The sequence below is a fragment of the Diceros bicornis genome, chromosome 17 (genome assembly GCF_020826845.1).
Source record: "Diceros bicornis minor isolate mBicDic1 chromosome 17, mDicBic1.mat.cur, whole genome shotgun sequence".
Taxonomy (NCBI): domain Eukaryota; kingdom Metazoa; phylum Chordata; class Mammalia; order Perissodactyla; family Rhinocerotidae; genus Diceros; species Diceros bicornis.
In genome coordinates this window covers 61,224,921-61,246,592 of record NC_080756.1, presented here as the reverse complement: position 1 = coordinate 61,246,592, position 21,672 = coordinate 61,224,921, and the positions used below count along the sequence as shown (strand labels likewise).

Here is a 21,672-nt window from a genome sequence, read left to right as displayed (position 1 = left end):
CCTTCTCTTTTCTATTCCTTCGAACTTGACATATATATGTGGGGAGTTTTTGGGTCAAGGGGGTTCCACTGTTGGTGGGAGACACTGGTTTCTTAATAGTTTAGATAAGCAAGTTCCAAGGAAAATTGAATAAAAGGCTGAATGAAGTTCCCCCCGAGCCCAAGGCCGTGGTTCTCGAGAGGGGAGCACACTGCTCTCCAGGGGTGTTTGGGGCTCTGCAGGGCACCACTGTGATTCAGAGGACTTAGCGTCTAGTATTGTGGGGCCAAGGATGCCAAACCTTCTGCCGTGTGCAGGACAGCTCTGCCCAGTGAGCCATGGGGTGTCCTGTGTGACTTTCGACAGACATACGGAAAGGCTCGGCAGTTACAACTGATCTTGAGTTTTGATTCTTAGGTCTCAGACCTCTGCTATTTCATTAACCTCTGTTTTTTGTGTGGAATGAATTCTCCTACTACACACCGACATCTCCCCATTATATTATAATTTAGGAATTATGTGTATATTTGTTTACATTATGTGTATAGAGATGTGAATTTTCTATAAAGATTTGTTTCCTATGAATTTTATTTAAGAAAAATTAAGGAGGTATTACAAAGCATTTGTTACAAAAAAGGAGCTTTGGTTCTAAAGGACTGAAGATCACTACCTTAAAAGAATGTCCATGTTCATTGTGGTATTATTTACCATAGCCAAGAAATGGAAACAACCTGAATGTCCATCGCCAGATCAATGGGTAAAGAATGGAAAAACCTGGTTTATGTGGTGGAACATTATTCAGCCATAAAAAAGAAGGAAATCTTTCCATTTGAGACAACATGGATAGACCTTGAGGGCATTATGCTAAGAAATAAGTCAGAGAAAGACAAATACTGTATGATCTCCCTTATATGTGGAATCTAAAAACAAAACAAAACAAAACAACAACAAAAAACCCCCAGCTCAAAAAACCCCCAGAGAACAGACTGGTGGTTGCCCGAGATGGGAGTGGGGAGTGGCAAAATGGGTGAACGGGGTCAACAGGTACAAACTTCCAGTTATAAATAAGTCCTGGGGATGTAATGTACAGCATGGTGACTATAGTTCATAACACTGAATTGCATAATTGAGAGTTGCTAAGAGAATAGATCTTAAAAGTTCTCATCACAAGAAAAAACAAATCTGTAACTGTATGGTGATGGATGTTAACTAGACCAAAAAGAAGAAAACAAAAAAGAATGTCTAAGTTTCCATACAACTTTTCAAAAGGAAATATTCTTGCTTGCTCTTGGGGCTGAATTTTCCGGGTGGTAAGGAAATGGAAAGTCATTCAACCCCAGAGATGTTCATATTTCTAATGGTAGTTTTATCTACACTGAACCCTGGCCATTAAGCAGCCACTGAGGGTGACCCCGTGTCTCAAGTCCTACTGAAGGCTACCCATATTCTACTGAAGCTTCCTCCGCTAACACTCCCCAGACGCTTCCACTTCCCCTTTGGGCAGAATTGTCGCCCGTGTTGTGGGCCCCACCCACGCAACCCTCTATGTCAGTTTTGTGTCCTGGAATCATGATGACGCCCCTGCACACTTCCAAAACTGGGTTCTGTGGAACATTAGATCTATGAGATGTTAGTTGGCATTATAAAAAGACCAGTGAAGCACAACAAACAAACCCCAAACAAGGACCTGGTCCTCCAACAGGCTGCAAGGGTCAAGTCTCACAGCTGCTGCTCAGCGCTGACCTGGGGCGATCTCAGAGCGCCCGAGTCCTGCACTGAAGACACCTGTCTAATTATGTTTTAGGCAGGATTTCCCGAATTCAGATGACCGTGTTAGGGCCTCGGAGCGCCACCCCAGATAGCCTCTATGTGGCGTTTGTGGCCGCTCCCTTAGTTTTCCAGCAGTGCTTTCCTCCCCAGCCAGCTCTTGGGGGGACTTGGGGGCACGTGGGTGGAGAATTGAAGGGGTTTCCTCACAGGACGTTAGAGCTGTGAGCCAGGGGCTGGAATCATTTTGTGAGGAATGAAACAGGGTTCCCCAGTTGTGGAGGCCAGCTTTAGTGTGCTCTCATTCAGGTGACATTTACAAGTGCCTGAGGGGTACAAGGCTACCGGGTTAGCATCCAGAGGGACACAGAGATGGTAAGCGTCCTGCTCAAAGGCTATCTGGAGCCAGCCCGACTCGTCTTCCTCACCCTCACAGCCACCTCACCATCACATCATGTCACGGCTCTACGACCTCTCTCCGTCTCTACTGCTTGTCACCTGCGTTTCCAGGAACAGGCTCCTAACTGCACCCCTCTGCCCCACCCCAGTCCATTCTTCACTAAGCAGTCAGCGTGCTGGTTCAAAAACATAAATCAGAGTATATAAGTCCCTGGGTAAGGCCCCTGCTCCCTGTGGTTTCTGAGGGCAGTCAGACTTGACAGATCCCCAAGGGCCTGCGTGCTCTGGTCCTGCCCACCCTCCTCTTCACTCCTGCTCTCAGAACAAGCGGCACTGGCCCCTGCCTCAGGGCGTTTGCTCTTCCCTCTGCCTGAAATGCTCCTCTGGCTCCTGTTCAACCTCCAGGGCTCAGTTTGCCAGGCATCTGCCTCACCACCTTATCTGAGACAGATGCCTCTTCTCTCACTGCCCTCCCGGGGCGGCCTCTTCCCCAGCAGAGCCCCTGCCCTATTCTGTGACCCCTTTGTTTACGGGCGTCCCTGCACACACTGAGAGCCCTGGACAGACAGTACCATGTCTCAACATCATCACTGAGGTGCTCAATAACTATTTATAGAAAGAAAAGATGGAAAACAGTACTAACAAGTGGAAGTTACATGGGGGCATGTTCATTCAGTATAAAGGAGGGTTCCCACATTGCTGCCTCTTGAAATAGGGAGTCTCCTGTGGCAGAAAGCAGAATGTGTCGAGATTTCCACATTGATGGAAGATGAGTGATCTTACGGGTGTTTCCTGACGTTAATATTCTGACTCTCTTTTCCTTGGTCTCCAGTTCTCTGATTCTCATTCATTCATTCAGGCACGCATGCACTCAACTCTCACTGAATGCCTCTCACGGGGCACAAAAATGCACGTGAAACAGTTCCTGCCTTCAAGGAAGCCAGCAATCTAATTTTTGTTTCCACAACTTACAAGTCTTCCCATTGCAAGTGTTAAGTGTCCTTCCCTCCTTGCTTCTGGATGTTATTAATTTCAGGTATAGGAATTAATGCGAAATGGGTCAATGTGTTTATTCATTGCTTCTTTTTGAGTAGGAATAGGAGTACCAGGCAGAACAGCAGGTTTTCCAGTGATGAGTGAGATGATGACCTGGAGACTCTACAAGACCCAAGGGTGGGTCAAATCAGGGAATTCTGTTCTTAAAAAGGCAACCTGGGCAGTGCTGCGCTCACCAGCCTGCTTGTGGTCACTGTCGTGTCCCTGGTACCAAGCATACTGCCTGGTACGTCAGGCGCTCAATGCAATATTTGTTGAGTTGTTGGTGAACTTTAGCCTGTAGCAAAACACTAGCCAAGCAGCATATAGGCAAAGGATTCTTGAAATAAATAATCTGAAGAATGATAAGGGCTAGAGACCAAGAAAGAGAGGAAATGGTAAAAAACAGAGCTCAAGTCTTGTAAGGGGCAATAACGGCTGGTATTAGCCACTGGAAAAGCGAGTGATAGTTTTAGATGTTAGTAGTATGGTTTATGCTGTGTCTTACGCAATCCACCTTCCAGGATTCATTAAGATGAGCCTGGAAATTAAATTATAGTGTTAGGCAGAAATCTGGCTGAAGGGATAGAATAAATGAGCTCAGGATGAGAGATGACAGAACATCAGAACTGCAAAAGGACCAGTTTAAAGTGGAAATGGACAAGAAGGGCACAGTAATGCCAAAGGTCAAGATCCTTTTGTTCTGAGTTAGGGGACTGGGTGTAAAGTCCCCAGGCTGAGGTGTCCTGCCATGTTCCACCTGGATGGTACCTTCCTCAGGAGCCTTAGTTACTATTCAGATATCCCTATGGTCTGAATGTTTGTGTCCCCCAAAATTCACATGTTGGAGTCCTTATGCCCAATGGGACGGTGTTGGGAGGGGGGGCCTTTGGGGGATGATTAGGTCATGAGGGTGGAGTCTTCAAGAACGGGATTAATGCTCTTATAAGAGAGATCCCCCAGAGCCCCTCGCCCCTTCCACCATGTGAGGACACAGTGAGAAGGCACCAGCCATGAATGAGGAAAGGCCCTCACCAGAGAAAGTGACCATGCTGGTGCTTTGATCTCAGACTTGCAGCTTCCAGAACTGTAAGAAATAAATGTTTTGTTGTCTATAAGCTACTCACTCTGTGGTATTTGTTACAGCAGCCCGAACGGACTAAGACAAACAGGATCTCACTCAGTCTCACCATAGTTGGCTAGGCCAGTCTTCCTACTCTAAGAGAAACTGAGACCTGGAAAGAACAGTCCATGTAGGAGATCTATACTCCACCTGCCCACCCCCAACTGCGTGAAGGTGATGCTGAGGTTGGAGCTAGGATTCCTGGTTCTTAATCTACCAGAATTTTCTCTCTTGGTGGGATCTGGGGGCAGTAGATGATTAACCAAAGAAATGAAGTAAAATTTGCTTTGCAAAAAATAAAGCCTCACAAAAATGATTGTGTTCATGCAGAAACGTATGGTTAAAATTGTTAGAAGGGGAAATTATTGGCTAGTGGTGCCGTTAGAGCCAGAGGTAAAGTTGGAGAGAAAGTAGATTTTAGCCGGCAATGTAATTATCTGGTGAAAACAAACCAAGTTTCTAGAAGATTCTCTGCTTTCAAGAAGAAGAAATGCCCCAGTTTGCATCCTTTCCTGCTGGTCATCTCACATCCTCCTTCCTTCTCCTGGTCCTTTAGTGGGCTCTAAAGAAAGAGTCCTGAAGTTTCTCTCAAGAGCTCACGGAAGAGTAGGTGGAAATCGGATTCTCCCCTGCCCCGCGGGCGGGAGCCCAGGCCTGATGGAACCCTGCCCGCAGGGTCTTCTTGGCCCCTCAGTTGCTGTACTGGTGCATTTAGAGGAATTCTGCCTCTGCCATTCCTCTCACTTATCTGCCAGGCTGCCCCCGGGCCACTGTGGGGTCGCGCAGGGCCTTGCTGTGGTTGCCAGACCCCCTATGCTGAGCAGCAGCTTCTCCAACCAGAGTCATGCCTCCTTTCTCCTCTGCCTCTCTTTCTGTCAGAGTTGGCAATATTTCAGACCCTATCCTTTGGCATGCCCCCCATTGGACTTCTTTGGGGGACAGAGGGCACACCTGATTTTGAAAGTTAATGAAAACCATAGTCCAAATATGACACCTGGTGGAGTAGGAAAGTAGGCCAGGCTCACAGCTGGTAAAAATGGTTTCTCCTCCCTGGTCAGACAAGTACATCTCTACTTGACTTGCGGCTTGAGTCACCTGCTGAGGTACTCTCCCAGCCTCTCCCCCTGCCTGAGCAATGTCAGGACCCTGGTCCCTTTTCCGGGAGTAGCTTGCTCATGGACAACAAAGAAATGCCTAAACCAGTGGGTCCAAGCCTGAACAATCTGGACCCTCAGACTCAGAAGCCCCCTTTGCACCTATCCAGGGCATGAACCCCAGGCTGGCTGGAGGATGTGGACCATAGTGTCTTTAGTCATGTGAGGAAAGTTGTTTGCCAAAGAGAAACGAGATGCTGGATCTTTAAGGAAAGAAGGTTCTAGACATGGATAAAGCTGACAGAGTAGACCGAGGATTTGGGCAGCAGAGTTTCTTTGCTGAAGCAAGTGTTCTACCTGAGTGCTCCCAGGGCACCCACCTCCCCGTTCCAGCCTGTCCACGTGTGAAGTTAAAGCCCCGACCTGGCCCTTGTCTCTCCTTTTGACCACAAGCTCAGTGAAAAGAAGTGAGTTCCATCTTGACCACACCCTCAGGGTATCTCAAATGCTCCTCACCTTGACAGGGCCTGTACCCACCCATATCAGAGCCAATAATCCTTCCCAAAAGAAAAAACCATTCCTAAGAACAACAGAGTATGCAGAGAAGCAGTTGCTCTGGGGGCCTCTGGAAGCCGTGGGATCTCCTGCATCGTACAGGCACAGTTAGAAATAAGAGGAAGGCTAGCTTTGTGTGTGGGAAGTCCAAGGCCAGCAACACTCTCTTGGGCTCAGAGACTTTCAAGATGCAGAGCAGACGGCCTGGCTCAAACTGTGCACCACGCGGATCACACTGGAGAGCCTCCTGGCTCTTCCCTCTCACAGCTCGGCTGCTGCTCGTGTGCGTGAGACTGGAGCAGGGCTGTGCCCAGCGCTGCGCTGAGGAGAGTGGCCCCAAAGAGGAGAAAGCATTGACCGCCATGCTCCAGAGCAGCTCTGATCCTAGTGGCAGCTCATTAACCAGGCTCCCTTCCTGTCATGACCCAGCCCTTGCTCCAGCCAAGGGAAGTGCTGAGGGGCCATCAACAGACTCCTCAGGACAACAGTCTGAGAAAAGGAGCCGGGCTCTTTGCCAGCATCGGCCATCACGGCCAACCTCACCCTCTGTCTGCCTCTCTGCTCTCTGAGAAGGAGCCAAGGCTTCATGTCCTCTTTCCTGAAAGATAACAGGGGCTTCAAAAAAGTCCCCAAAGCAGAGAAAATCTAACATCAGCTGAATCACTGCCCCATTGTTAGCTGACACTATGAAAATGTTGGCCACATCCTGTGTGTCTAGGGGCAGGCAGCAGGAGTCACAGCCCCAGACAGTGGAGATGGCTTGTTGCCAGGCATGTGGGACCCTACAGTAGAGGCCGGTGGGCAGGGCGAGCACGCCGGGTGGAGCTGGGCTGGGAAACAACGTGGCTGGAAGGCTGGCGCCCACTTTGGAAGGCAGCAAGTCTCTGGCCAGCAACTGGGATGTGCAAGGACAGGGTTCTGCCTCCTGGAGAAGGGTCGGGTAAGAACCAGGTAGGGCTTAGGGCGCTCAGATTTCAGTTTCACTAGGGCACTAAGATGCTAATCAGGAAACCTAGTCAGAAGTCCGATGGACTGAGAAAAAGAGCAGCTGGGTGCCCCAGGGCTCAGCAGGGACACACCCAATACTCAGCCTACAGCAGCAAGACTAATTGCAGACCACACCTGCCAGGGCGCTCTCTGCCCTCCTTAGGACCAGTTCAGGCCCTGGGTGGGAAGGATCCTCAGGGAAAGAGCCTCAGTACTCCAGCTGACAAGGACTGGGAAGTCCAGGGCTGACTGGAGAAATGACCAAGTCAGGAGAAAATCCACACTGGAGGACCCCAGGGCAGGAGACTGTGCAACCCTGTCAAGAGGGCTTCCACTATTATGAGTCACTTTCTGGTAGAAAATCACCAGCTGGAGAAAGGGTAGGGAGGCCGAGATAAGCCATCTGGCTTCACGAAGCCAGAGCAGCTGGGCTGAAGAAGCCAAGACAGATAGACAGAGGATGGCAGCACTGAGAATGTCACGAGAAAGAAGCAGGGTCTAGAGCTGGGCTGCCCAGTGGAGCAGCTGCCGGCCACACGTGGCTACAGAAGTTTAAATTAATGAAAATAAATTAATGAAAACATCAATTCCTCAGCCGTACTAGCCAATTTCAAGTGTTCAAAGGGCACAGGAGGCTATTTTACAGACAGCACCTATGGAACATTTTCATGACTGCAGAAACTTCTACCCGACAGTGCTGGCCCAGAGGCCTCACTTCATCCTTCAGGTGTGAAACGCCTTTGGGCCCTACTTTGTCCTGGAACATGAGAGTGAGCCCAGCCTCAGGTGCTCTTATTGCAGAAGGCGGGGGCCAGGAGGGCCGATGAGCGCTTTCCCTTTGGCTCCATTCACCTCCTGGACTGTTCTCAGGCTGGGAGAAAGCTGAGAAGGGAGGCCAAGGCTTTGATCCCAGAGAGCCATCAGGCCAATCCCCGCCAGTGTCCTCCCCGTCGGGGGGACAAGAAGATGCAGCGAGAACTGGCTGCTCCCCGAGTGGGCCATAGCCGAGGGAAAGAGGTGAGTCTCAGAAGCAGCAGTCCCTGCATCCTCAGCCCTCCACGACCACGCGGAAGCCGTGGGGAGGAGGCGGTTAGGAATCTTCCGTTCCGGTGAACTCCTATCGTCCTGGGAGGACCGGCTTCTGCTGAGGAGGAGAAGCCTGGAGCCCTCTCTACGCCCTTGCTGAGTCATTGTCACAGCAAAGCCCAGGCAACTAAGTCACATCAGCATCCCCTCTGGTACTAAAACCTGCAGCTAACAGTGGAGCACCTGTGACTAGCGCTGCTTCTGGAATCAGGTTCCTGCCTCTCCCTCCACGGTGATGTCAGGGCTGCCCAGAAGGGCTGCAGCCTGGGGACCGCCCAGGGTCACCCACTGGCCGGAGAGGGCTTGTTGGATGGCTCCCTTTTCTCCTGCCGTTCTCACCCTGGGTGAAGTTCAATCTGGACTTTTAATTGAGACTGTAGTGAATCTATGGATCAGTGTGAAGAGAAATGACATCTTTATAATATTGAGTTTTCCAATTGATGAACATGATATATTTCTCCATTTGCTAAGTTTTCTTTAATTCCTGTCTATGAAATTTTATAGTTTTCTCTTTAGAGATCTTAGATATTTTTTGTTAAATTTATTCCTAAGCACTGGATATTTTTCAGTGCTTATTATAAAGCGTGTCTTAAATTTTTTATCTGTCTTTGCTGACAAATTTCAGTTTATGATAGGAGGGTAATTCAGCTATTTGGCTACCTTCAGACCACTCTAATCAAAGTGTTTTCAGCTGACCAGCTTGGTCCTGCACAATCACGGGGACCCAGGTGCCATCCGGCTATCTGCAAGGCAGGCCCCCTGCTCTGGGAAGGAGTTCCCTCCAGCTTGCTCTTAGCTGTTCCAGTCAATGCTGCTATCGCCCACCCCACTCTTCCAGACGTCACTCCAGATCCCTGAGGTTCTGTTGGGACCGAATTGCTCTATACTGGTTTATATTCACCCACAGTTTTTGTGTGTTTGGAACAGAGTGTGAAATTAAGGAGTGGGGCAGTTGGATTGAGGGCAGGGATTTACTTGAGTAAATTTATTTTCCACGGAGAGGTGAGGAGAACAGAGAGAAATGAAGAGGTTGGGAACATCAACCACTCTGAGGACAATGAAAGAATGAACAAGAGTACAGACTGGCCAGCTGACTGACAGCCCGACCAATCACAGAGGCACAAGGAGAGAGAAGTCCAGCAGGGCAGACTGCAGACGACTCCTCCCTGGCTGTGACTGCGGTCAGCCTTCTCCATCCTGGCTGCCTAACTGTCCTTTACAGCTAATGCCCACAAGTGCGAATCCACTCATGTCATGTATAAACAATCACACCAGCGGACTAAAAGGTGCAGAGCAGACTCCCAGTTAACGGTGACATATGAAAGCTGGTCTGTATGAAGCCACTGGTGCTTGGGCCAGATCCACCTAGATATTTCTATCAGAGCTTCAAATAGTTTGGTTTTTCTGCCTGAAATTTTTGGGGATGCTTTTCCTGATGTCTATTCTTAATGAAGAACACAGCTTAACCACAATCCAGAGACCCCTGCTCTCCTCCATGCTCCTCTCAGCTGGTCAACCTTCTGTGGCCAGCCAGGCCCAGTGACATTTACCCCTCTATTGCCGGAAGGCCCTGTAGAGGTATTCACGGAAAAAATCCATTTTCCTCCCTCTTTACAACACAGATTGACCCCGGCACATGTGAAATGCAAACGACCCCAGGATTGGCTCTCTCACTTCTTTGGGAAAAGTCTCTCTTATTTTACCCCATCTTTTCCCTATAGAAAACTAGGGCCTGAGGAAAGTAGGAGGCACTTTATGGTTTAGACCACCAAAGCCGGCTACTTCCTAGGAACCAGCTTGTTTCTTGGTTTGCAGGACTTAGTGGCATGTCTGTCAGGCTGAGGCCCTGCAGGTGCCAGCTCCACTGCCCCTTAGGGCAGCTTTGTCCACTGCGTCTCCTGTGCTCCCGAGGTGTGATGTAGGAAGCCCACTGCAGGGCTCTGCAGCCTGCATCAGACATCATCAAAAACACATCTGAGTCAACTGTGGAATGACAAGGCTTTGAAATATTTAAACCATATGTCTCACAAAACTAGGTGAAAATGATGCCAGGTTCCCTAGTAGAGGCTGTCATCTGAGACTGAAGCTCAACTCAGCAACGGTTCTGCACTCCCAGCCTCAGCTGGTCATGTTGCAGTCCATTGTGAACCTGTCAGTACTTCTGGGCCACATGGCTTGGCTTAGGACCACAGGTGGGCAGAGGTACCGTGGGCCCTAAGGAAGGCGGCCAGGGACCTTCAGGGGTCTTCTCTAGGCCAGGACAAAACCTGTGTCCATAAATGGGACTGGGCTTGGAAGGGAAAGTGAAAAAGAGTATATTTGCTGCCCTAGAGGAGGTAGGAAAGCACTATTATTATCACCAAATGACGTGCATTAGGAGTCTTATTATCTGAAAATCAGCCAAGATTCCTGGGCACTCTTTGAATGAAAGGAAGAATCAGCATTGTAAGAATACTGTCTGCCTTATCTTTGGAGTCCCTCAAAGGTTGTTTCCCTCTTTCTGAAAAGTACCCAGCAGAACCCTTGACGTGGAAAGATGCTTGCTAACAGCTTGGCGTGGTGGAAAATATATCAACTATAAAGCCAGAGGCACTAGACTCTATTCCCAGTTCAGCCGTTTAATAATGGTGTAATTAATATCACACTTAATTGCTCTGAGCTTCACTTTCCTCCTTCCTAAAGTGAGGATGCTAATACCTATCTTATAGGGGTATTTTGAGGATTACATGCAATGAGGTATGTGTAGTACACAGTAGGTTATCAAGAAACGTTAGTTGAATATTAATTCAAAGAAGATGAATATCTTGTCAATGAACATGGAAGCAACAGCCAAAGAGCACTCCCCCTGCCCCAATTAATCCCAGGACAAGTAAAAATTGGAATAAAATCAAATATATGGCCAAGGATTCTTCCTTTTTGCCTCCTGTTGATCTGTGTTGCATCTGAAAAAAGTAGTAAAGGAGAGGAAGAGAAGGTTGGGAAAGCTGGAGAGGTTTTCTCAAGTCTGTAACTGCACAATTCTCTTAGAACTGACTCTTCTTATCATTCTCCAAAGGGTGTTGCAGTAGCCAGGGGAGCCACTGAGTTGCTGTTGCACCCCGCCCCCCCGGAAGTAGCTGCCCATGTTGTGAATCCCAGGCCATTGGGTGCCAGTGACTCTGACCTGTCTTCAGGGCTGCAAGATGGAAGGTGCTGCTCGAACCAGCTCACTCCTCCATTATCCAGGACGGTGGAGGTGGGGCTGGTTAGGGAGGGCACAGATAATCCAAGCTCCTCTACCCTGCCTCATTCAGCCAATGGTTCTCATCTTCTCTCCCAAGCTTCTTTTTCTAGAAGCTGTTTACAAGTAGCAAAGCAGATATTTGGCAGTAACTGCCCTTACTGTACTGGAAGGTACAATAGAGCAATGATGCAGCCTTTGAGGCAGGAACAGGAGGTCCCCATAGGCTGGGACACTGAGCCCTGAGCAAATGTAGCACTGGCTGAGTTTTTTACAATGAGGTTGGTCTGTGCAGCCGATGAAATGCGAGGAGAGTGGAACAGAGTTCTGAGTAGATCTGGGGGGCTGGGCCTGGAGAGGTTTGGTTTGCCGGTCTGTGGGCATAGTTTCTTCTAGATTATGTACTGGGGGATGGCCAAGACAGGAGGGGAAATGAGACAAGAAGGAGCATCATCTGCCTCCCCTAGAAGGAGAGGCTCAGCTCAGGAAGGAGTCTGTTTCCTGTACCTCCCAGCCATGGTCTAGACCATGAGCTGAGATTCTGTTTCAAGGAGTTGGTCTGGTTCAGCTCTTGGCAGGTTTGGGAGTTGGGGCATTTATCATTGGAGAAGATGTGGTCCTTCACTGATTACTTCTGCCCCTTGCTCTCCTTCTTTCAATACTGTCACTCCCACCTCCCCTTCTCCATCCCTCTGGCGCCTGCGGACCAGATGTGTTTTTTTCAGAGGCCTACCTTGGGTTTAAAGGCAATGAGCTTCAGAATCATCTCCACGGTGAAGAGGCCTGTGAAGAGCATGTTGAGGATGTTCATGGCGATTTTGAACAGGCAGCTCTGACCGTAGTGCTGAGGGGAGGGGAGGGACCGTGAAAATGAGGCAGGAACATTGCTGTATCTCACCACCCTCCTCTCAACAGAGATCTTCCTTGAACCAAGCCATGGAAGGCCATCCACATCTCCCTGGGCAGTCAGATGGATCAGGAAACCCTGCAAGTTCTTCCCTTCTCTGCTGTCTCTGAAAACACAGGTTGGCAGAGCTCTGTGTTCTTGCTTTGATTGGTCACGACAACTTCATGGAGACTCCTGGCACTCAAGAGAGCTCTAGCTCAAGGTGACCTTCCCGAAGACAGAGGGATGTAGAATCAACCTCCACACCCCCCACCTTACTGACAACAATCAACACTTCAAGCTCACCTTCTGGTCTCCATTTCCTCCGCTCTCTCCATTTTATCAAACCAGGGTCCTATGGATTCTTTCATAAGGTCCCAGAGAGGAGCTCCTCCTTGAGAAGGGACACTTGTCTTTCTCCAACTGGGAGAAGAAGACAGTTCTGCTCTTTCTGCCTCCCTTGGCCAAAATGCAGGTGACACACCGGATGTGATCAAGCAGCTCTTTTACACTTCATATCCTCCCATAGCATTCTCCCCCTTGCATGTATCATGTGGCCAGTGCCCCTGTTGGACTGACCTGCATGGCCAAGCAGATGGTGTTGAGCAGGATGAGGACGAACATCAGGTACTCAAAGTAGGTGGAGTTGACCACGTACCACACTTTGTACTGGTGCTGGTTCTTGGGTATGTACCTCCGCAGGGGCCGGGCCTTGAGGGCGTATTCCACACACTGCCGCTGGGAGGGGTAGGGCAGGAATGGGGAGAGAGTAGGGTTAGTAGCCTGGATGATGTGGTGGGGATGGCAGAGGAGGGTGGGATGTCGATGAAACTACACACCCTGGGGTAGGGTTCTCTGGGAGTCAGAGCAATAACCTATTGCTCTAACTCATTTACAGGTTTGAGTTGTTATTTGGACATTTTTTGACTTCCTATCCCTCCCTTAATAAAGGAGAGAATCTCCTCTCATCAATCTCCTTATCAAGATTTAGCCACGAGGTTGGCGTCTCCTTTTTTCCCCGTTGGTGATGCCTGGTCTACTGCTGACACGTAGCTGGCATTTGATAAGGACTGACTGACTGACACCTGGTCTTCTCATTATTGTTCCCCACGCCACACACTCCTTGGGGCACTTCTCTCCTCAATTTTTCTTTCTTGTCCTAAATTCGTCTTCCTTATTTACCAGTGTCCACAGATCAGAAGGCAGAGTTCATGGATAGGGGTGAGATCTTGGGTTAACTAGATCTTGGGACTCCAGCACAGATCCAGGTTATTCTCTGCACTGTGCCCAGATTCCCAGGTCAGGAACTGGGAGTCGCTCCAGCCTCTTCTCTCACCCTCTGCCTCCCGTCCAGGCTCTGAGCCTGACCCATTTTATCTCTTCCTATTCTCTCCATCTCTACCACCATTAACTGATACTAGATCAGGGTCTAATCATCTCTCATCTACACTTTCCAATTGGCCTCCTTCTCTTTCTATCTTACTTCCAAACCAAAGTCCATACAGCAGCCAAAAGGATGAGTTTAAACCCAAGATGTTGACATCAAAATCCATGAGGGGTCCAGCTGGCCTAATTGGGGTGGAGCTGAGCGACTGTGCCCTGCTCCTTCCCATAAGCAGACCTTAAGTCACTCACAGGCAGGGATATATTTCCCCACGGACTCTTTCCATCAGGGAATTTAGCTGGAGGACTGGCCTTGGTGACGACACGCTACAGCCCACCGTGACAGCTTCACTCCCCACCGATGGAGTTGCCGGCTCTGTTTCACAGGCTAACGGAACACGTCACAGTGCTGGGCATCACCATACACTCCTGCTTAAGCCTTTCCTGCCCCACCTCATTCACAGGCTTCTGTGTTTCACTTAAGAAATCATTTAGGGGCCGGCCCAGTGGCGCAAGCAGTTAAGTGCGCGCACTCTGCTGCGGCGGCCCGGGGTTCGCCGGTTCGGATCCTGGGCACGCACCGATGCACTGCTTGTCAAGCCATGCTGTGGCGGCGTCCCATATAAAGCGGAGGAAGATGGGCACAGATGTTAGCCCAGGGCCAGTCTTCCTCAGCAAAAAAAAAGAGGAGGATTGGCAGACGTTAGCACAGGGCTGATCTCCTCACACACACACACACACAAACAACAACAAGGAAACCATTTAATAGTGGGTTCTCTCCCGCATCCCCAAAGCTCTCACTCCCTCATTGTTCTAGTTTCTCTCCTCTTTATCAATTGTGCCAATCCATGTGGGTACTTTCTAACTTGTTAACTTTTAGATAGGGTATGAGGTTTTTTTCCCCACGGAGTCTATCACATGGTCTCCTTATGTAGATGCTTAACAAATATTTGTTGGCTGAATGCATTTGCCAGATCTGGGTTTGCAGGATCTGCATTTCTTCTGCCTGGGCTCCTCCAGAAGACCGAGAGCCCTCTGCTGCTTGAGGAGAGGACGGGTGATTTCAGTCCACCTGAATCTCTCGCCTGACTACAGCCTCTCTTCTGGGTAGGCCACAGGCTGCTGGCTGCTGTCTCTCCTCATGTGGCCCTGCTCCCCTCACCGCCTTGTTCCTCTCCCTCCTAGGAAGCTACCTGGTTCTTGTCCAGCTCACAGTTCTTGTACTCCTGCTCCCCCTGCTCCTGGAAGGTGACGATGACGAAACCCACGAAGATGTTCATCATGAAGAAGGCAATGATGATGATGTAGATGATGAAAAAGATGGAGATCTCCACGCGGTAGTTGTGGACGGGGCCCCTGTCTTCTGTGTGGGAGTCGATGGAGCGGTACAGCAGCCTGGAGGAGGAGACAGGCCCCACAGAGGGAGCTGGAGCAGCAGGCCCCCGCGGAACGACGCCACCGCTGCCCGAGAGACCCCCGGGCTCAGGGGTGCTGGAAGCAGCGCTAGGCTGGGAGTCAGAAGATCTGGGTTCAAGTCCCAGCTCTGCCACTTACTGGCCGTGTGACCTTGGGCAAATCACCTAACCTCTTTGAGCCTCAGATTCTTCATCTGTAAAACGGAGACAATAATGCCTGACTTTCCTACCTGGCAGGGTAGTTGATACAATGTATATGAAGGCGTTTTGAAACTGTCAAGAACTATTCTAATGTAACACGAGTCATGAACATTGATTTCAAATACTGGAAATGTTGGCAAATATTGAAACAGCTTTGCAAACTAGCATAGACTTGGAGGGTGTTACAGCAAACATAAAATAAATCTGAGAGCAAATATCCATTTAGATAAAAATGCTAGATAAAAATCCAGGCTTATTCGATCATCAGCAATGGTTTGGATTTATATTTAGGTAGTTTCTATGTGTATGCCCTTCATGTGGGCCTGGGTTACGTGACCATAAAGCTTGTTTCTCTTCATGGACAGGAATTATCTCCTCTCCTTTGTTACCCTGGACAGTACTTAGTTATTCTCTAGCTATTATCTATATTTTACCATATAATAATGGTGACTCTCATCTAAGATCCGTGTGCTATTGCTGACTTGGAAATATTTAGAATTTTCTGACTTTTAGATGGTAATTTCACTGGGATACATACTGGGGGTGGGGAAAGTGATGTCTGTACAAAAATATACGGAGCACCTGATGGACAAGCTGCCTGCTAGAGGTGATGCAGCGTGAGGCCAACCAGGCTGGTCTAGGCGTTACCTCTGCAGAGGAATTTGGACCCAGGCTTCCATCGCTTTCTTATTTTCTATTGTAAATACAGACAAGGCTTTCTCTAAGGAGACTGGAGTCGAGTCGAGTAACACAGAGACATCTCTGCCACCTTTACCCACATTGCGTGCACGCTGGGAGTGGGAATCTTGAATCCTGTGGTGAGCCAAGGGCCCACACTTGGAGAAACTCTCCCCACAGCCCACTCCCAGAGACCCCCATCACTGTGGCTCACTCTGAGGTGGGGAAGGGGAGCTAAAAGAAGCTCATTTTTGGTTGGAGTTGCTGAAATGTTGACATCTTCTAGAAAAAGAAGAGGCCATGTTTCAGCAGGAACCATGACCTACAGACTGTTCTAGAAACACACCTTCATTGCCTGGGGAGGACACAGGTAAGTATGACCTCTGGGAAGGAGTGTGGGACAGTCATAAAACTTGGGGAATGTGTGGGAGGCCAATGTCTTGGCCTCTAATCTCAGGGTGGATAGGCCTTGATTTGCGTACTCACTCTGGCCACCCTTCAAAGGTGGAGACGGTGAAGAGGGCCATCATGGCCGCCAAAACATTGTCAAAGTCAAACTTGCTGTTCTCCCAGCTGCGGGGCTGGATGATGGGGTGGTCAACCTCCCCATCCTTGTATGTGATGTAGTTACCCCTGAGAAAGGAGGAGAAAGTGTTAATTCTGGGGTCTCCCATCTCCCTTCACACCTGACCCACCAAAGACTCCTGGCACACTGGGCAGGATGGGACTGGCTAGGCTTAAACCCCACATTTCTATCCATTGGGAAGAACTTCAGTGGGTAGAACCTTCAGGAATAGTGAATGTTACATGTTATGGCAATGGGACCAGATTACCCAGGGGTAAAAGTCCAGCTGCCACTCTGTCTGAGGAAGGATGGGCTGTCCCTCCTCTCATGCCCAAAGTTCCCCAGCCTTGGCTCTGGCTGCCCTCCAGCCCGTACTCACTTGCATTCTGCCTCTGTCTGTTTGGAACTATCTGAACAGGTGTAGAGCTTTCCCTGGAAGGCAGAAGAACAAAGTGATTGGAGATGTTCATTAATCATGAATCATTTTATCATGAATCATTATTACTCAGGAAGCAATCAGAAATGATTAGTGATCATCACTATAGCCCAGCACTGTGCTAGACACTTAGCACAGAAAGTTGGAGGAGAGCAGAATCCAGATGGGGACGACATGACTCACTTATATAAAGCGCTCAGCAAATAAAGACGCTCAGTGCCGCAAGTACTAGTGGAATTCAAAGAAAAGGGAACTCCAATCCATGCCAGCTGGACTCTTTAGGAAGGCCTTGTGAGGAAGGTGGACGTGGAACTGGGCTTGGAGGGATGTATTAGATGGAGGAAATCAGTGGAAGTTTATATGGTGTGGGGGCGAAGGCAGGGGGAGGAATGCTTCAGATGGGAGAATAGTAGAAATCAAAGGATTAAGGCAAAAAAGAGCAGAAACCAAGGAGGAAGCTGGCTTCACTAGCTGAGAGGCCTTGCCAGGAAGCAGTGAGAGAGAACCTGGATAGATGCAGGGTTCTGAGAGCTGGGCAGAGAAGGGTGACGATGCTGTTGATAATAGGGAACCGCAGCGTGTTTTAAGCAGGTGACTGCGTGGAGGTGTCAGAGGATGGGCCCTTCTCCCTTTCTTGCTAGAAGGAAAGGCAGGGACCTGAAGGGCAGGTTGTGCTCAGAGAGCAAAGGGGTCTTTGGCCTGGTGGAGTAACGCCTCCTTCCAGGCTCTTCCCTCTTCTGGTCTGAGAGAAGGGCTGTGGCTGGAGGTTACATTCATCCCAAGTCTGACCCAGGCCACTGTCCTCCTGCTGTTGTATCTGTCACCTCCCTTTCCTGGGAAGGCTGACAGGAGGAGAAGGAAGCAGGACCACAAATTAGAGCCAAGACTTTACCTTGAAGAGCTGAACCCCAATGCAGGCGAACATGAACTGAAGCAGTGTGGTGACAATTACGATGTTCCCAATGGTCCGGATGGCAACGAACACACACTGAACCACGTGCTGCAGTGGGAAGAGAAGGCAGGGCAAGGGGACATGGTTTCAGCAGGTGCCTTCCTTTAACCAATCCTCTCTGAGGAGGCAGCATGGGCAGTCCCTTTAGCACAAGTCGGGGAAATTAGACTCAAAGAGGCAACACACCTTCCCCGGGTCACATGGTGATGGACCCCAGTGGAACTCAAAGTCCTCCGTTGGGCTCTAGGTGACCACAGGGATAAAGCCCTGCAAAGGTCCCATTTTATAGGGGGAGGAATATAGGGACCTCTTCACCATGTGGGGGCATTGGGTTTGTGTGCGAGTCTTCTTTTGCAAACATTTTGCTTGGGAGTTCAGATTTTGAATGACTGTCATTGTTCTGTTCATCTTGGAACCAGGACTTGAAGTGGAACTGGAGGTGTAGGCAGGAGAGTCCAGGCTCCCACACAGCAGCCACTGGGGCTGCCCATATCTCCTCCCTCTAGCCCATCCCTCCCCTCACTTAGCTTCCACCAACCCACAGACCAGCTGATGCCTGCTGGGTTGATGCTCCCCACCTAGGCCCACCCAGCTCACCTTTAGCCCCTTGGCTCTGTTGATGGCCCTCAGGGGCCTGAGGACTCGGAGAACTCGTAAGATCTTCACAACATTGATTGCACTGGACCTGAGAGACAGAAACAGGGCAGGGGAGTAAGCTTCTCCTGCTTTTGGTGGAGCAAGAAACCATGTGGTGAGGAGGCATCCTGTCAGGCTAATTCCAGGCAAACTTGAGAAAATGTAAAGTTTGTTTGGGGGACTTTCTTGTCCTGGGACCATTCTCTGCCCCCACGTCCCTCCCCAAAAGAGCCTGGAATTTGCCTGTGACCCTGGGACTTTTCTGTTGTTGAGTAAATAATATGAAAAGCGATTCACCATGAGTCATTAGCAATATAATGTGCTAGTGAGGGGGGCGTTTGTAGTGTTAAAGAGAGAAAACTTAGATGAAGCAAACCTGAATTCAAACCCTAGCTCTGCCACTTACCAGCCAAGTCACTGAGGACAAATTTCCTAACTTTTCTGAGCCCTAGTTTCCTCATCTGTCAAGTGGGACAGTAATCACCTCATAAGGTTGTTGCAAGGATTAAATGAGAAAATGTATGTGAGTCATCTAGCAGTGTGCTTGGCACATATTACAAACTGAGTACAGCTCTTCCTTGACTTAGGATGGGGTTCTGTCCCTATAAACGCATTGTAAGTTGAAAATATCATAAATCGAATATGCATTTAATATGCCTAACCTACTGAACATCAGAGCTTAGCCTCAGCTACCTTAAACGTGCTCAAAACACTTACATTAGCCTACAGTTGGGCAAAATCATCTAACAAAGCCTATTTTATAATAAAGTTTTGAATATCTCATGTAATTGATTGAATACTGTACTGAAAGTGACAAACAAAATGGTTGTATAGGTGTATTGGTTGTTTACCCTCGTGATCACAGGGCTGCCTGGAAGCTGCAGCTCACTGCTGCCCAGCATCATGAGAGAGGATCACACCATATACCACTGGTCCCAGAAAAGATCAATATTCAAAATTCGAAGTATGGTTTCTATTGAATGTGTATTGCTTTTGCACCATTGTAAAGTTGAAAAATCGTAAGTTGAACCATCGTAAGTCGAGGACTGTCTGTAAATGGTAGCTTTTATTATTATGCCGAATGAAGATATCACTGAACTTGAAGAAATACTATACAAATGGTGGAACTTCAGGCCTTGTGGCTGCCGGTGGTGGGCATGGCGAGGAGATATGTTGGTGTTCATCTCCAAACTCACGTCGTAGGTAGTTGCCCATTACACTCATATGTAAAACCCTGTCTGGTTCTAGCACATGCAGGACTTGAAGGAATGGATTCTACACACTCGGGATGCCAGGGCCATGCCAGAACTTCTCGGAGCCTCAGGCTACTGCTGTTCCCTGGCAGAAAGGAAGCACTAGGGTGCAGGTCCTCCCAGAGGCCCCTCGGCAGGATGCCTGCATGGTTTCTGCAGTTATCCATCAACCCAGGTGGGACTGATTCACCATGCCAGATTGGTGACCAACTCTGAAGGGTATCCCAACCCTCACACGCTAACCGTCTGAGTGAGATGTCCTCTCAAGCTTTCAGCGAACCTTATACCCACCTTGGGACCTAAAAACGTATGACATGTCAGCAAGCGCTGGTTTCATCCTGCACGTGGTCAGGATGATGTGCTCGAGAGGGAGCGGGTAGAAAGATCTGATTTCTCTGGTTCACGGCTCTTTTATTCCAAAGGATTCAGAGGGCATTCCTATCTATCCCAGTATCTCAGGGAGGGAGTCCGTTTGCATTGAATCGTGATGGAAGGAATTTAAAGGTCAGATGGGGAGAGCACAGACTCAAGCGGGGAATTCTTTGTTCAAGGTTAAACAGTGATTGAGTGGTAGCACTGGGATTAGAATCTAGACCTTTAGGCTCCCAAGCGGACAGTTTCGGGTAATTTAATTGATGATCACAGAAAAGGGTCTCACTCCTAATGTCCCTATCTCCACTCTTTCTAGGCTGACCATGAAAACACTCTTGGGAAGGGCCTTTTCTCTGCCATTGGTGTGACCTTGGGCAAGTCTCATGTCCTGAACTTCAGTTTCCCTATCTATAAAATGACGGTAACTGCACTTGCCCTGCCTACCTCACAGGTTTTTTGTGAGGACCACAGAAGAACGTGTATGTGAAAGTGCTTTTTTTTTTTTTGTGAGGGAGATCAGCCCTGAGCTAACATCCAATGCCGATCCTCCTCTTTTTTTGCCAAGGAAGATTGGCCCTGAGCTAACATCCGTGCCCATCTTCCTTTGCTTTATATGGGACACCGCCACAGCATGGCGTGACAAGCAGTGTGTCGGTGTGTGCCTGGGATTGGAACCTGCGAACCCCGCGTCGCCAAAGCAGAGCGCGCGCACTTAATGGCTTGTGCCACTGGGCTGGCCCCAGAAAGTGCTTTGAAAGTGAAAGTGCAGGGTTAACATTATCAGCGATTAGAACTTGGAAGAAACTTGCAACCAGATCCTCTTAAACTTGAGCAAGTTCACAACCTTGGTTGTACAGTGGAGTCACCTGGAGAGCTTTTAAAACTCCTAAGGCCCAAGCTGTATCCCAGACCAATTAAATAAAACACTCTGGGGGAGGAATCCAGGCAAAGGCCTCTCTTAAAGCTGCTCAGGTGATTCCGCTGTGCAGCCAAGATCGAGAATCAGTAATTTCTCTCTCTGGCTCACTCCCTCTCTCTCTCATCAGGTGCTTTGACTGGAGAGAGGGGTGAGAGAAAGGGATGGAGGATGGATGGGAGAGATCAGGGCAGGTCATGGCAATGGCAGGCCCTTGGAGCGGAGGGCAGCCAAGGGCACTTGGCACATGGTGGAGGAGGTAGGAAAGCCTCGGAGACATTCCTCTCATTACACCTGGGCCCAGCCCTGCCTGTCAGGGCAAGATCCAGATAGTTACACATATTCTTGCTGGATAAACGGAACCCAAGTGTCACACCATTGAGGACAGGGGCACAAGAAATCAAAGCCGCTATGTTGTACAAGTCAGAGGCCCCACCCCATCCCCAGCACAGTCACACTGGTGGCCATGCAGGAAGGCCCTCGAGAGTCTTGATTGTCCTCTCTGACACCGATTCCTAGTTGCATGCCCCCATCTTAGGCTGAGGGAGCCCTACTCACTGGATGCCGAAGGAGATGAGGGACACGCTGACCACCAGCAGGTCCAAGATGTTGAAGTAGTTCCGGCAAAAAGAGCCCTTGTGCAGGAAAGCTCCATAAGCAGTCATCTGCAGGGAGGCACAGAGAAACACAAGCATGAGTGGTTCCTGCCCAAGCTCCAGAGACTCCCTCGCACC

At 49.2% G+C, this 21,672-nt stretch overlaps 1 protein-coding gene across 1 annotated transcript in view; it reads right to left on the bottom strand.

Annotated features, from left to right (window-relative positions):
- Window positions 1-21,672, bottom strand: part of CACNA1C (calcium voltage-gated channel subunit alpha1 C) — a 638,289-nt gene that overhangs the window by 81,026 nt on the left and 535,591 nt on the right. The window contains exons 22-29 of the mRNA XM_058559143.1: window positions 21,497-21,603; window positions 18,359-18,446; window positions 17,702-17,809; window positions 16,753-16,805; window positions 16,295-16,441; window positions 14,708-14,909; window positions 12,711-12,869; window positions 11,979-12,089 (exon numbers count right to left, since the gene is read on the bottom strand). Of these exons, the coding sequence (XP_058415126.1) occupies window positions 11,979-12,089; window positions 12,711-12,869; window positions 14,708-14,909; window positions 16,295-16,441; window positions 16,753-16,805; window positions 17,702-17,809; window positions 18,359-18,446; window positions 21,497-21,603 (975 nt within the window). The remainder of the gene's footprint in view (window positions 1-11,978; window positions 12,090-12,710; window positions 12,870-14,707; window positions 14,910-16,294; window positions 16,442-16,752; window positions 16,806-17,701; window positions 17,810-18,358; window positions 18,447-21,496; window positions 21,604-21,672) is intronic.